General features: G+C 26.6%; 1 protein-coding gene across 1 annotated transcript; it reads left to right on the top strand.

The window, feature by feature from the left end:
- Positions 1-13,705: 13,705 nt before the first annotated feature.
- LOC100205782 (CD151 antigen) lies at positions 13,706-15,219 on the top strand. Its single transcript, XM_065790318.1, has 6 exons — positions 13,706-13,877; positions 14,004-14,198; positions 14,307-14,492; positions 14,615-14,797; positions 14,887-14,970; positions 15,079-15,219. Exons 1-6 carry the CDS (start codon positions 13,812-13,814, stop codon positions 15,139-15,141), a joined length of 777 nt encoding a protein of 258 aa, XP_065646390.1. The 5' UTR covers positions 13,706-13,811; the 3' UTR covers positions 15,142-15,219.
- Positions 15,220-15,961: the final 742 nt, after the last annotated feature.

Below are 15,961 nucleotides of genomic sequence, written 5' to 3'. Positions count from 1 at the left end.
ATCTACACATTAATTTATTTAAAAAAAATAAAAAGCATAACATTAAGAAAGGTGTCTTCTTTTTGATATATTTATAACAGGTAATGTTTATAAAAACTAATATAAATAAATTTCATAATTTGAATATCTTATCTTTTTTATGAAGGTTATATGAGAAATTTTAAAATGGTATAAGTAATATCCAAGTCTAAAAAAATATATTAACTAGTTTGAACAAATATAATTTCTGAAATAGAGATATAATCAAAATGCAAATGGATTTTCAGAAATAAAATAAAACCTAAAAATTTTTGTTGCTTGTACAGGGTGGACCAAAGAAGACCTACTAATGTAAAACCAAAATAACTTTTTTTGGCATATTTGTTTTTCTCTTTTTTTAGGTTATAACTGAATTCTCGGAGATTTATTTTGGAACCATACAGTACAAAACAGCGCGTTAAAACTATCGAGCTTTTCTATTCTTATCAACAATCAATTGTTTTGACGCTGCGTAGATATCGACAACATTTTAATTCCAGCACAGCTCCCACAGCCTTCATGAGAAAGAGTTTGGTTGGTCGTTTTGAGGAACTGGGTTCAGTGGCCGACCGTCCTGGACTAGGTGTTCATCGAAATATTCGCACTGAAGATAATGTGGATGCTATGCGGTGTTGCAGATGTTCCATCTGTCTCAACTCGCCGTCGTTCCAGCCGATTGGGCATTTCCAGAACAACATTGCGTAGAATTTTAAAGTTGGATCTTAAGATGTACCCATACAAAATTTAAATTGTGCAAACACTGCTACCGCAAGATTACCAACAACGACTACAATACGCTATTCGTTTTACACAATTAGCCACACAAATTGACTTTTTAAATAATTTTTTGATGTCGGATGAAGCGCATTTCCATTTAAATGGTTATGTTAACAAACAAAACTGTAGATTTTGGACTCTGAAAATCTAAGGGCAACACATCAGCATCAATTGCACTCATCTAGATGTACTGTTTGGTGCGGTGTTATGGCCACTAGAGTTATCGGACCATATTTCTTCGAAAATGAGGATGGAATGCCGGAATCGATTTCAGAAGCTTCTTACAGAATAATGATTGAAAATTTTTTGCGGCCAATGGCGGAGCAGAATCCTAATTTGTGGTTTCAACAAGATTCAACTCTGTATACTGCTAGACAAACTATGGACCTGCTGCGTAAAATTTTTGGCGAACGTCTTATTTCAAAACAATCAGATTTTCCTTGGCCACCTCGTTCGCCAGATTTGACTGCGCCCGACTATTTAAAAGACAAAGTGTATGTTAATAAACCAGAGACTATTAGACAGCTGAAGCAAAGTATTCGAGACGAAATACTGAGCCTTTAACCAAACACATTATGTGGTGTAATGGAAAACGCATTAAAAAGAGCCAATCTCTGTTTCGAGAAAAATGGTTGACATTTGTCTGATGTCATATTCTACAAATAACTTCTATAAAATATATTTAATTTATAATAAAAATTAACCAAAATAAATGATTATTGCAAAAGTTATCCATGTTTTCTTTGGCCCACCCTGTACATTCTTTTTGATGTTTGCCAGCACAAATTTTTTAATAAAAAGCCATAAAACTTAGCAGCCTTAAAAATTACATCTGTGATACCTATTTTGAAAATCACAATACTTGAAGTAACATTTTTGTGAAATACAAATGCAGAGTCCTTTTGGGACTCTTCATCCCTGCTTGGATTATGGCTTTACTTAGATAACCTTAACACAAACATCAAGGTTTTTAATAATCTGATACTTTTCATCAAATTACTATAACCTCATACAAAGTATATCTGATACCTTGTGTCAGATGTTTATCAACTTTGAAAAACAAACTACAAATTGTTTTTTTTTTGAAATTGCAACATATAAATAGATATTAATGAATATAAATGAGAGAAACACAGTTTTTTAAGGTATACACCAACATTTGTATGAAAAATTATTAATATAAAATATTTAAATTTGTAAAAATAGAAAATTTGTAAACACTTCAGTTCATTACTTATATAATGTAACATAACCAAATAGTTGTTTGAATATACTAATTATAATTCCTTGAATACATTTTGTAGCCGTACATTTTATTTACAGTAATACCAGTTTACATTCGTGGAGGTCTTTCAATAATAAAACTGTTGTAATCAATAATAAACTTGTTTATCAACTTAATAATAACTTAACAACAAGTTAATAATATGTAACCAAGTAAAAAATTTATGCTTCATAAAATTATTTAATGAAGTTACAATACAAGTATGCAAAAATAAATGGTTAGTGCTAATTGGCGGCGCGGCTACGCCGGCTACTAATAGGCGGTGCAGCTCAACTATCTAAAGCTGGCCTACTAATATCGGGCTTCAATTTCGGTGCTATCCAAATGTTAATAGATATATTTGTCTGACCTGCCGAATTCATGAGTTATAATAATTTTATATAATTAATAACAATAACTCATAATTTTATATAATTAATAATAATTCATAATTCATAACTTGTTTTTGTTGTAATGCGGAAGTGAAAATGGCGCAAAATATCTTTCTTTGAAAAAAAAAATATGTTTCTTCAATATTTGAAAATGGTGCAAAATATCTTTCTACGGAGGTGAAAATGCGGAAGTGAAAAAGGCGCAATAATATCTGAACGAAAAAGCAGTCGGAAGTGAAAAAGGCGTAATATTAACTGAACGAAAAAGCAGTGAAGCTTGACCACTCACCAATGCAGTTGTTATATAATTATGGTAATCAAAATATCATTGCTTCCTTACTATTCTGCAATTGCTAATAATGAATATGGATAAGATATATATATATATATATATATATATATATATATATATATATATATATATATATATATATATATATATATATATATATATGTATATCTTATTCATATTCATTATTAGCAATTGCAGAATAGTAAGGAAGCAATGATATTTTGATTACCATAATTATATAACAACTGCATTGGTGAGTGTTCAAGCTTCACTGCTTTTTCGTTCAGTTTATGCTGCCAATTAATAACGTGGAGCCGCACCCCCCGCATTTTAGACACCCCCAAAAAAATGCAAAATAAAATTCAGACAATTTTTAAATTTAATGAACATAACTTTGATATTCATGAATACGAAATTAAACAGAAAACAAAACAAAAATATAAAAGTATAAATAATAAATATAAACAACTATGAAAATCTAATAATACAAATATAAAACTGGGAACTTCAAAAACTTTCAAGCATTTTTTTTTTTCTCACGAAGCCTGCTTACCTCAGCCAAATAAAATAAAAAGTAATATTTAGTGTGTTTAAATATCCTAACAATCCAATAATAATAAATAAAAATAAACTTACTTCATAAAATGATCTAAATGCATTTCTCGGTTAAACACCGACAACACTGATGTGTAGCCATTCACACGTTGCAAGTTAAGATATTTGTAAACATTTTTTCATACTGTTTTATGTATATATTTTTATACCTACTTATAAATATTACTTTTATGAAATATATTTTATTAACTATAAAATTTTTAAAATGTCAAGGTGACAAATAAATAAAAAATTGTATAACTTTTACATTTTAACATTCAAAATAAAGTCTTGTTTGTTTTTTAATCAAATAATAAAAAAATATTTTTTTTAAATGGCTGCAAGTTTTCTGAAAATTAGTCAAAAAGTCACATAGAAACATCAGAGATAAACTCATACTTAACTTTTACTTCATTTATAAAGAAGTTCCGCAAATGGTCCTTAGTCACTAAGGACCATTTCTAAGGACCTAACACACTAAGTTAGTGTGTTAGGTTCATATTTAGTTAGAGATTTTAAAGTTAATTCATTATTATAGGTTTTAAGACTTTTTGAAAATCAAAAATGTCAATTTTTACAAGAAAAAAAAAAATATCTCAAGATATATTAATCAACTTTCAAAATCTCTAGCTAAAAAGAAAGATACTAATGCAAGTATCAATTCTAAATGTAAAACAGTGTGTATAGAAGAGGTAACATAGTGGTTTATCAAGCATCTTTTGTAGACTTATTTATTATGAATGAAATAATACGAACAATGTGTAAAAATACATATATTCTTCCATGAACAAAAATATAACTCATATTTCAATAAATTAACACATTAAAAACTTTTGACCAATTAAGCCATGATGTTACTTAACTGCATATTTAATTGTGGACTGAACTAAACGTAAAAATATTCCAGCCTACGCGAAATTTAGTTTTAATAATCGCGCGAACAATTCGCGCTGAAAGATTTTTAGCAAGAAAATTAACGCCGTGAAACTCGAAATCACTAGTTATATAAATCACTTTTCTAAACTTTTATCGGATAAAATTTTTTTTTTATTTGTTATTCTTTGATTGCGTATTTAAACAATATCAAAAGATAGTATTTATTTAAGTAGAATGTGATTGGTTTAACTTAAGACATTTAACATTTTAACGTTAAGAATTAAGAATTTGTTATTAAGTCTTCTAAATCAATAGTTTTTTTCTGTAACAATGCCATAGCAACCGCGGTATATAAACGAAACATTTGTGAAAAAAAATTGCGAAACCAATTACTTGTTTAATAGACCTTTAAAGAGCTGATATTACTTGCTTAATAGAGTTTAAAGAGCTGAAATTTTAACTTTGTTCTTAATAGTAATAAAATTCATTTGAGAGAAGGTTTATGTTCAACGCATTTTAAATGTTGAAATTTTATCTTATTAACTTTTTTTCTCTCGCCTAACTTTTTAGAGTTAGTTTTTTCTGCATTATTTCTAAAATATTTGTTTATTCTCATTCATTTTCTCTCAAATAAATTTTAGTATTATATTTAAAATAAATTTCAAATTTCTGGTATATTTTGTGTAATTAATTCACAAATTTTTTTTTATTTTTACTTTTTAATTGGGCAATCGAGGCAAAGATTTTCAAGTAAGAAAATATTTTTTTGAAAATTTTTAATGATGTATTTAAGTTTTAAAAATGAGCTTTAACTATAGTTCCAATAAAATTTTTAAATTCGTACCATATTGGAATGATAGTTACTATAATTACTCTAAACTATGATAATTACGCGGTATTAATTGAAAATTATGTTACTACAAAAATAGTTCCTTGAAAAATGACATACTTTTACTTTATTCTCACTCTAGTTATATTATAACTCTTTGCTTTTCTTAAACACACGACAAAATATCGAGATTGAACTCATGATGAATCAGATGCGTATTGCATCTGATTTATCATGAGTTCAACCTCGATATTTTGTCTTTTTAGTATTGTCAATATCAGACATATCTTTTTAAAAACTTAAGATCTTTTAAGATCGTCGAAAAACAAAAATCATTACCAGATGATGTTATTAAAATGATTGTAATGTAAATAATAAAGAAGGGCACACCGGTGCAATAAGACCATTAGGGCAACAGTATCAATTTTAGAATAGTCAAAACTAAAAACTTAAAGAAGTTTCTTAAAAAGAATATTGCTTATTTGTTACATACAGGTACTTACTAAACAAGGTAGTAGTTTAAAACATTTCTAGGGTTTACTACTATTTTATAACCATTATTAGTTTGATTTTCAACATCGATGTTTTTACGGCAGTTTTTAATTTTGTACGAAGTTTATGAAAAAACCTTGTCGAAACCAGTGCATTTAATTTTTTAATTAAAAAGTCTATATTAAGATGTTTATTTTTATTTTTCTTGAAAATAAAGTAGTATCTAAGTTTAGTAAGTACTTTTTTAAATTTGCACTGCTCTACTTACGTAATATTTTTACATAAAAAAATTAATTTAAATTTCATATTTATTTTAGTAAAAAACAGCAAAGTCGTTGAGGTGGTTCACATTTTAAAGGAATACTCTTAAACGACATTTTTAAGTAACATAATTCATCGCCGTTTAGTAAAACGCTTTGCTTAAATTTCGTTTTAAATTGATGAAGACAAGAGAGTGTTTTAAGATTCTCGTTTAAAAATGTATTCCATAATTTAGGTTCTCGGTTTGTTATTGAGTAGAGGCTGAATATTAGGTTTTGGATTGACTGTTATTATTGTTTGAAAATCTTGTGATGTATAAATGATTAACTTGATAATCTTGTGATGTATAAATGATTAACTTGATAATCTTGTGATGTATAAATGATTAACTTGATAATCTTGTGATGTATATACGATTAATTTGTTTAAATAATGAGTTAAATAGCAGTTCCATTTTATTATCAAGTTTAAACATAAATATAAGAATATGATTAAGATCTAATTTAAAAATATTTGAAATTTAAATAAATTATAAATATAATAAAACACTAAGTTTACTAAAAGTTTTTGTATGGGAGAGCCAATTTTCATTTGTAAAAATCCTAATAGAATGTTTTTGCTTGCAGAGAAATTTACGTAGCTTTGTAACGTTGGTGCTGTACCAAGCAATGTGTCCATAATTTAGGTAACAATGAGTAAAGGAAAGTTATATGTATTTTAAACAAGATTGATTTAAAAATTGTTCAGCTTTGTATAATATACCAATATTTTTTGAAATTTTATTTTTAATTACATTTATATGTTCTCTCAGGTAATGTTTTCATCAAAAACTATGCCTAAAAACTTTGATGATATTTTTCTTTTTATTATATGATAATCAATAAAAAGATTTGGAAGTTTCAATACTATACATTTTTTTAAGAATTTATGGATAATGTGTGTTTGGTTTTAGTATTATTTAGAGATAATTTATTGGACTTAAACCACTGGGTTAGTGGTTTATTAACGTAAATTAGAAACAAAAGCGGTCCTTGAATAGATTTCCGGGGAACACCGCATGTAATAGCAATATTAATCTGTCTTTCCATCAATGTAGGAAATATATTGCTTCCTGTTAAACAATAAAACTTTAAACCATGCTAAGTTTGAATTTTTGATACCATAGATTTCGAGTTTGGGCAAAAGAATTATATGACCAACTGTATCAAAGCCTTTACTTAGATCTATGAAGACACCTAAAGTATTTATTTTTAAATTAAATCCATTAAATACATTATGAACAAGATGTAAGATTGCGTATTAAAACCATATTGTTTATTGTACAAAATATTATTTTTAATTAAGAAAGAATAAAGTCTATAGACTCCATTCTTTTTTAAATAAGAATAATATTTTGAATTATGTATAATAAATTATACATAATTTGTTCTAGAATTTTTTTTAAATTATTAAGAACAGAGGTCTACAATTAGTAAGGTCATAAGGATCACGGTGATCCTTATGACGTGCGTTTCAGCTACCAATTGTTTTTTTCCAACATAGTTATTATTAAAATGGAGAAGTTTGGCAAAAGTATTTTTGTCTGGATTATTTTTTACCAATGACTTCATTAATTATACGTCAACTACTTTAAGGATCATTTGAATGCTTTTTCAATCAATTCAATCAATTAATTGATCTGAATAATAGTTTTTTTTAGATCTCTTTATAATTGACTCAATGAGGCGTTTATAGTTTTTATAATTAGTTTCATTACGAAGGGGTTGTTGCTTTTTTAAGAAATTTGTTGTATAATTGTTGTTGTTTTTTTAGAAGATTTAAGAATACCCTTAGTTATCCGAGGGTTTAATTGTGTTTTTCATTTAACCAATTTTGAAACTTAATAATATTTATAATATTCAGATATGAACTTGTCGAAAGCTTTTTCAGCCTTTAAATTCAGTAAAGGTCATTCAAGTTAACACTTGATAAAAGGTTATGAAAATATTCAATTAAATAGTCATTTATAAGTCTAGCTGTAATTTTTTTATTTTTTTGGAAATCAACTTTATCGTGTTTTTGTGCAATAATAAATATGGGTAAACAGGGCCGTCCCAAACGGCGGGTGTTCCAGCCCACCCCCACCCCCACCCTCTTTCCCCCAAAGCTGTTATACATGCATTTGAGTTGGCACATTTATGTATTTAGCATTTCAGTTGGCAAGTTTTGAAGTTTAGTTGGAAAATGCCAAATATCAAGGACCTTTTTTTTAAGGTCTCTACTAAAATACATACAACACCCCTCCCCCTCCTTTAGAGACATCTTCAGGATGGCCTTGTGGGTAAATGATCAGAAATATCTGTTTTAAATACTCCTGTTTTTATCTTTATATTTATGAAGTCTTAAGTGATAACTTGATACATTAAAGTTTAACATTTTCTAGTTATGCGCAAAGATTTATTGATCGCAGGATTATAACTATTTTTAAATATGACATTAAAAAATTGCTTAATATTTTTATTTTTTTATCATAATCCAAAATATTAAGGTTTAAGTCACAAACCAATTTTTTTTTAATTGAATTATTTTTAACAAGTTTAATTCACAAAGGTTTGTAATCATTAGTGGTTATACTTTAATTTTTAGATTAATGAGTTTTTAAGAATAATACACAAACCCCCGCCTAACTCGCCAAAACTTGTTGATAAACCAAGAAATGCAGGATCCGTCACTTAAGAAAATTCTACTCAAATAGTAAGGAAATGATAAATTCCTGCAATTCTGTTTTAGGTAAAAAAATATCTATAAACAAAGGCATCCAAAAATTTTAGGGGTTTCAGGAGAGCTCTTTCAAAACAATTGAAAAGTAAGCTATCTGTTAATGCTCATTCGTTAAAAGAGTTAAGAAAAGAGTACACTCTAGAATACATAAGTTTTTCAAGAAGTTGACTAATGTTAGATAAAAGAGAAATAGGTCTGTAGTTAGTACATAAAAGTTTAGAGCCGTTTTTAAATATTGGAACAATACAAGATAATTTTAGAACATTCGGAAAAGTTCCATTCACGAATGGTATATTAAATAGTTTAGAAAGAATATTTGAAAATTCTTAGTTAAAATCGATATGAATGTTTGTGGGAATGCTACTCGGGCCTATTGATTTCATCAGCTTCAAATTAGATATAAGAGATGAAACTTCAGGAGTATTTGTTAGAGATAGGAGTTGACTATGTAAATTTAGATATTTAAGATATTTTGTATAGTTTATGTAAGACGAATGAATATTGGATTTAAGTTTTTGTGCGACGTTTGTAAAAAAAGTGTTAAACTTTTCAGAGATAAGATTTGGTTCAGTTATATATGTTTCATTATCTTGTAAACAGTTGGGAGATGAATGATTAGAGTTTTTGACATTTATTAAAGTATTAATTCCTTTCAAAATTTCGCGAAGATTTTTACATTTTCTGTAAAGTACTTTTTAAAATGCATTTTTTACTGAGCTTAATTAAGGTAATTATCATGTAATTATACTGTTTGAAAGCAGTTTTAAATTTGATTATGTTCCTAATATCTTTTGATCTTAACATTTTTTTTAAAAAAAGGTTGGGTATTTGAATTGATTTTAAGATTCCCTTTGTAATCCAAGGTTTAAATCGATGCTTGAAGTTCTAAATACTAATATTTTTAAAAGGGGCGTCGCGGTTCAAAATCTAAATTGTTTCAGAAATAAATGTTTGGAAACTAGAGTTAACATCACTGTTCTCTATAAGACTATCCCAATTAATTTTTAATAAATCTGATTTGAAGTTTATTTTATTATAAAATTTCTGCAACATAAATTGTGATTGAGTGGTATAAATCACTTATTAAATTTAGGACAAATACAAAATTGAGGTAAGTGATCAGAAACTGAAGTTGTCAAGTTTCCTGAAATAATTTCATTAGTTAATAAATTAGAAAAAATATTGACAATGATTGTAGCAGAGTGGTTAGAAATTATGGTTGGCAAAGTGATAAAAGGGCGAATATTATAAAAAGAAAGCAAGTTTAAAAAATCAGACGTTGCAGTGTCATTATTTGATTGTATCAGATCAATATTATAATCGCCTAGAAAGAAAACCGATTTATTTTCAGCATTTATTTTTTGAAGTAGGACAGATATAATAGTTATAAAATCGTTTATATCCATGCAAGGGTGTTTATAAATGCAATCAACAATAATATTAGATTTCTTAGAAAAAATTATTTCAATAAATGTTGATTCTAAACAATATGTTGTATAAATAATTAAATCATCGCTTCGTTTATATACTAATTTTTTTGATAAGTATAATAATGTACCTCCACAAGAAGATTCAGTTGGTGTGTGCTCAATGTTGTCGTTATCGATAAGGATTGGATAAATTGCTGGTGTTACTTTTTTTAATCGTGCTTCGGTTATACCAATAATGGAAACTCATTAACAATAGTAATACGTTTAATTCCTCAAAGTGTTTTAGCAATGATGATAGTTTTAGATGAAATAAAGAGAGAGCGTTAATTTTCTCAAAGTTTAGGGAACAGAATTTACTTATATTATAATAGTTGCAAACTATGTCTATTGACGCATGGATTTCTTTTTCTGAATCTAAAACATGAGATGAAACATAATCATTAATTTGATTAGAAACTTTATTTAAATGAGAAGACGGATAGAGATTTATTGACGGAGGTAAATCTTCAGTTATAAGAATTTTGTCAGACGAAAATAGTTATTTGAATTTGTTATCTGGTACATTTGTGAATGGAAAAGACACTTTTTGTACAACTTACACAACGCCGCAGTGAGCGACTTAATTGTAGTAAATTGTACTCAGTATCAAGCTTGCTGCATTTTGAATGAGTCCAAAACAAATAAATGTCAAATTGAATTGAGCGGCAACTTAAACTTATTTTTTACACAGATGACAGTTTAAAGCCATTGTTAAACTAGTGAAAATGAACTTTTGAAATATTTGAAAGGATCTAGAGATAATGATTTATAAGTAAATAGCTATATAAATAATAGTACTAAAATACTAATATAGAGTAAGGTATAAAAAGTATAAACAATAACAATGATGAATGATAATGAAATAACAGTAAAACAAACAAGCAACTGCAATATAATGATTATAACTTAATTAAACGATTAAAAAACTTATTATAAGTTAAGAAACTAATTATAAGTATTATAAACTAATGATATGATAATAAAAGAAATATTTATTAGAATATAACAAAATAAATAATCTAATTATAAACTAGAATCTAAAATAAATATAAATGAAAATGTGATAAATAAATAAAATTATATATATATATATATATATATATATATATATATATATATATATATATATATATATATATATATATATATATATATATATATATATATATATATATATATATACATATATATATATATATATATATACACACACACACACACAATAACAGCAAAAAATAGATTGATTAAAAATCTTCTTATCTTTTTATAAATCTTTTCTTTTGATCTCTTTTATCTTTATTTTTTCTTTTTCTTCCCCCCTATTGATCTTTTTCTTTTCTTTTTTTTTTATTATATTTAAAATCGATTTAAAATTCCAATTTTCTTTTGCGTCTTTCTTTTTAAGCGAAATAAGTTGCTAAAACAAAATTTTACTTTTTTCAGAACTTAATTCTGTAATATTTATCCCATTAAAAATACAGTAAAGGCTGCAAACTTGGAAAGAAACAAACTTAAAAACAGACTTGATGTATCCCTTTTTGACTATAAATCACTTGAAATTTATATGTTGCAAGATTTCTAAACTATTAAAACTTATTTTTAGTAATAAGAACACTTTGTTATTGTTTTTTTTCTGCTGAATAAAACAATATAAGTCAGGAGTTTTGCCAAAAAATTTTAATATATGTAAGGTTTTATCTCAAAGGAAACAAAAAATCACTTTAAATAAACGAAGTTTCGAATAATAGAGGGTTCGAATAACTGAAAAAATATTGTTTTGAGTTTCTTAAATTTCTTTAAGAAACTCAATCAAATATTCTTCAGTTATTCGGACTTTTAAATTGATCGATATTCTCTTTGTTTGAAGTGATTTTATTAACCGTGGAGATCCAAAATACATGGAGAATAAAAAGTTGCTTCGAAAAAATAAAAACCTCTATTAAATACTCGATAAACCGGTGGCGACACCATTTTTTTGTTTGTTTGATAACTTCCAGACATCGAGCCAGAGGCGATTTTACGGGGGTTTAATTCACCCCTTCCCCCAAAGTAGGTGATTTTTAAGTTATAGTCAATTTTTTAACGAATGTAGTCGGCTAGTTGGGTAAATTTTAGTTTTGAGGACCGTTTTTATTTTACTGAAGGAACCAGTCGGTACTTTTTAAGAATTTATCCCCCCCTCCTCCCCTATTATTTTATTCTTAGATTCATCTCTGCATGGAGCTTACTCTAAACATTTTTATGTTTGTACTTATGTAAAATGAAATATGCAAAAAAATTTTGATTATCAAAAACTGGGAATTTTGATTAACAAAAACTGGGAAAGCCCAATTTTTTCCCCTTGCAATTCAAAACATCAAATTTAAAAAAAAATTTCACTACCCTAAATCAAGTTTGTTTTTATCAATAGATTTCAAATTTTGATTAATTTTCTTTCAGTGTTCGAAAACTATGATAATGTAAAACTTGCAATCTCCTAAAATTCATAATTTTTGAGCACTAAGAGATTATACTATAAAATTTAAAGTTTATTGATAAATAATAATTTAGTTATTGGATCCCCCTCTCGGAAGCGGAATGGAGATTCAATTATGGCAATCTTCTGCAAAGCATTTTTTTATTTTTTTTTACTTATAAATATATAAATGTTTAAAGTTTAGTAAAACACCTATAGGTGTTGACGCCTTTTCTGCCTTAGAAGACACCTAAAGCTGTTGCGGCCTCCGCTGACGTAGAAGGAAAAAATGGAGAAAGAAAGGTTGGATTTTACACAATAAACAAAATTTTTTTAAACTCGGTATGGTAAAGACTTTATTTTAAAAATTTTGCCATATTTTAGTCATCAATGAAAATGATTTCTTTATGGTTTCTATTATTTTCTAATTACAAAACAATGTTATTTATTCAACAACACCGTTCTCAATTTTTACAGAAATTAATTTTAGAAAGTTAGAGTTTTTTCTTAAATTCTTTTTTTATTAAACTAATTATGTGTAAACTAATCAAATTAAGTTTTAAAATGATTTTTCTTATCACTATTGTGCTTTTTATTTATTTACATTAAAAATATATAAATAATATGTTAAATAAAAATATTTGATACGATGTACAAGATATATTTATCAAAGGACGTAAGTTGAAGTGAAATATTCAGTTTAAAAAGATTATTTTAAATACCTCAAGTATTTTGAGGTCATCAATGACGACAACGTACGTTAATACATACTAGGAAGCGTAAAAAGATTTACTAAACCATAAATTATTAAGATAAAATTTTTTATTTCTTTTACATAGAAGTTATATTTTTTATAATAATATGTTTTTATTTTTTTTTATATTAATTTTTTTTTTTACAGTTAAGTAATTGTTTTTATTATGTTTAAGTAATTGTATTTTAAACACCCTGATTCACTTTTCTTGCACGGATGCGGTTTAAATAATACATATATTAGTAATTTGAAATACGCCTTGAAAAAGTTGAATAAGAATTAAGCGACTATTTGATGTCGACACTTTAGGTATAAAGGTTTGAGAAGTAAAAACTAATTCATTTTTTTAAATGTTGTTTAAACTTATCGTAGACATTACTTTTGTAAATAAAACATTCTAGCCTATTTTTTACGTAGCGGTAAACATTATTTATACAATATGTAACATTGTTTAACGTAATTTTTAATTTTGCTTTGTTTTGTAGTTATTCACACAGCTGCAATTGCTAGCAATTATTTTAAAATCTAATAAAATTCTATTTTGTATTAAGAAAATACACTTTTAGGTTATATAAAAAATGGAACTTTCTTGCGGGATGAAATTTTTGAAGTATCTTCTGTTTGCTTTTAATTTCGTATTTTGGGTGAGAATTTTAGGTTTTTGCTCGAAACCAATTAAGTTTATTTAACATTTTTTCTGAACACTTTTTTTTATTATTTTAATTTTTTTTTTTTATGGTTAGTATATTGAAAATGTTATTATTGTGCAGATTTGCGGAATTGTAGTGTTAGGAGTTGGTATATACAGTCGTATAAAAGCTAAAGACTGGAGTAGTATACTTGGCAATGATGACTCCGTTTTAAGCGTAGCAAACCTTTTGATAGCCTCTGGTGCAATTGTAATGATAATTGGATTTCTTGGTTGTTGTGGCGCAATGAAAGAAAGTAAAACTATGTTGGCATCAGTAAGTAACTTACTATTGATACGTACTTGCTACAATTTGCTACGTGTATATACCAACGAGTTACACATTTAATACCAATAATTTCATTGGTTTTTTTATATATTTTAGTATGCGGTTCTGTTGATTCTCATTTTTTTAATGGAGATTGCTGCTGGTATTTACGCATATGTGAAGAAAGATAAAGTGTTAAAAAATGTCGCAACAAACACCAAGAATTCTGTTATTAATGAATATGGTGGTTCAACTGTTGCTCAGAAAGGATTTACTGACAGCGTAGATTACGTTCAAAAACAGGTAAGCATGAAACTGTTTGGTTTTTTTTTACAAAAAAAACTAACTTTATGTTAAAGCGAAGCTTCATGCAAAAAAAAAAAAAAAATTAACATTCTTTATTTTGTTTATACTTCCCATTTTAGCTAAAATGTTGTGGTGCAGAAACACCATTGGATTGGAGCTCATCTAGTTGGTATAAAAATTTTAAACCTAAAAATGAGTCAACTCCACACATAGTAGTACCAAATAGTTGTTGTGCCAAAAATGCGCCTAATTGCAATGTTGCGAAAGATATTCCTTCTTTACCTAACACTACTTATTCTGAGGTATCCATTACAAACTAAATCGTTTAAAGTAAAAGTAAAAAAAAACCATTTCAATATCATTGTTATTTTCCGATTTAAATTATTTTTAGGGTTGTATTGCAAAAGGGAAAGTATTTGTAAATGGTCACATTTTAGAAATTGGAGGTGTTGGAGTTGGCATAGCTTTCATACAGGTGAAAAAAATTATTTATTTTTCAATTTTTATTTTAGTTGCATTGCTCAAATAAGATTGCCACACGCTCTTTTAAATATGACTTTTGACATTACCTCTTTTTTTATAGATACTTGGAATTTTTTTCGCTATAATGCTATGCAAAAACCTTGGATACCAAAAAGTTAATTAATTAGCATCATGAATATAAATGTAATCTCTTCAATCACATCTTTCACATTTTAGTTAAAATATTATTTATTAACTAAAATGACGTTTGTAGTTTATTGTACAATTTTGAAAAATCGCAAGAATTTTTTTAATCTATAGTCCGTACCCCACTCGACGTTTTTAAAAAGCAATTTAAAAATAGTTGGTTTTTGTTATTTTGATAAAAAAAAGTTAAACTTGAAAGCAAAGCGATTAGTAGCGAACTGATAATTTTAAGGTGATTTAATTGAAGTATACTTGTCAACAAACAAACAAAAAATGTAGCAACCACTTGTAACGGACGTTTAATTCTTTTTGTTTATAACTAAATTTAGCAAAATTTTTGTAAAACATAGTTTCCGTAAAAATAAACCCAACTATAAGTTTAAGTAAGAAACACGACAATTTTTTTAAAATAATTTTACAATCAAAGGTTAAAATTTCAAAGGTTGTTTAAATCCGATTTAGTTTCATAGTTTATTTTAAAATCCAATATTATTTTGATGTCGAATTTACTAATCTCAAAATGATAACTTGTTTTTTTTTTAATGAAAATTTTATTTCGTAACAGCTTTGAATGGTTTTACTAATCTTATTATATTTATGTTATTGTTTTGTAATTATTTTTATTGTACAGCAAGACAGTGTTCTAAAATTCGGATAAGGGAGGTAAATTGGCTCAAATATATTTTCCTTCCTTTTTTAGATTCTGTTTTTCAAATATTTGTTTATACGCATACATGAATACATAGTTTTACATTTACATTTTTTTAGTTTATAATACATTTTTTTAGTTTTTTTTT

This window comes from Hydra vulgaris, chromosome 02 (assembly GCF_038396675.1).
Source record: "Hydra vulgaris chromosome 02, alternate assembly HydraT2T_AEP".
NCBI lineage: Eukaryota > Metazoa > Cnidaria > Hydrozoa > Anthoathecata > Hydridae > Hydra > Hydra vulgaris.
Note: the sequence above shows the minus strand (reverse complement) of the source record. Positions and strands in the feature narration are given on the sequence as shown.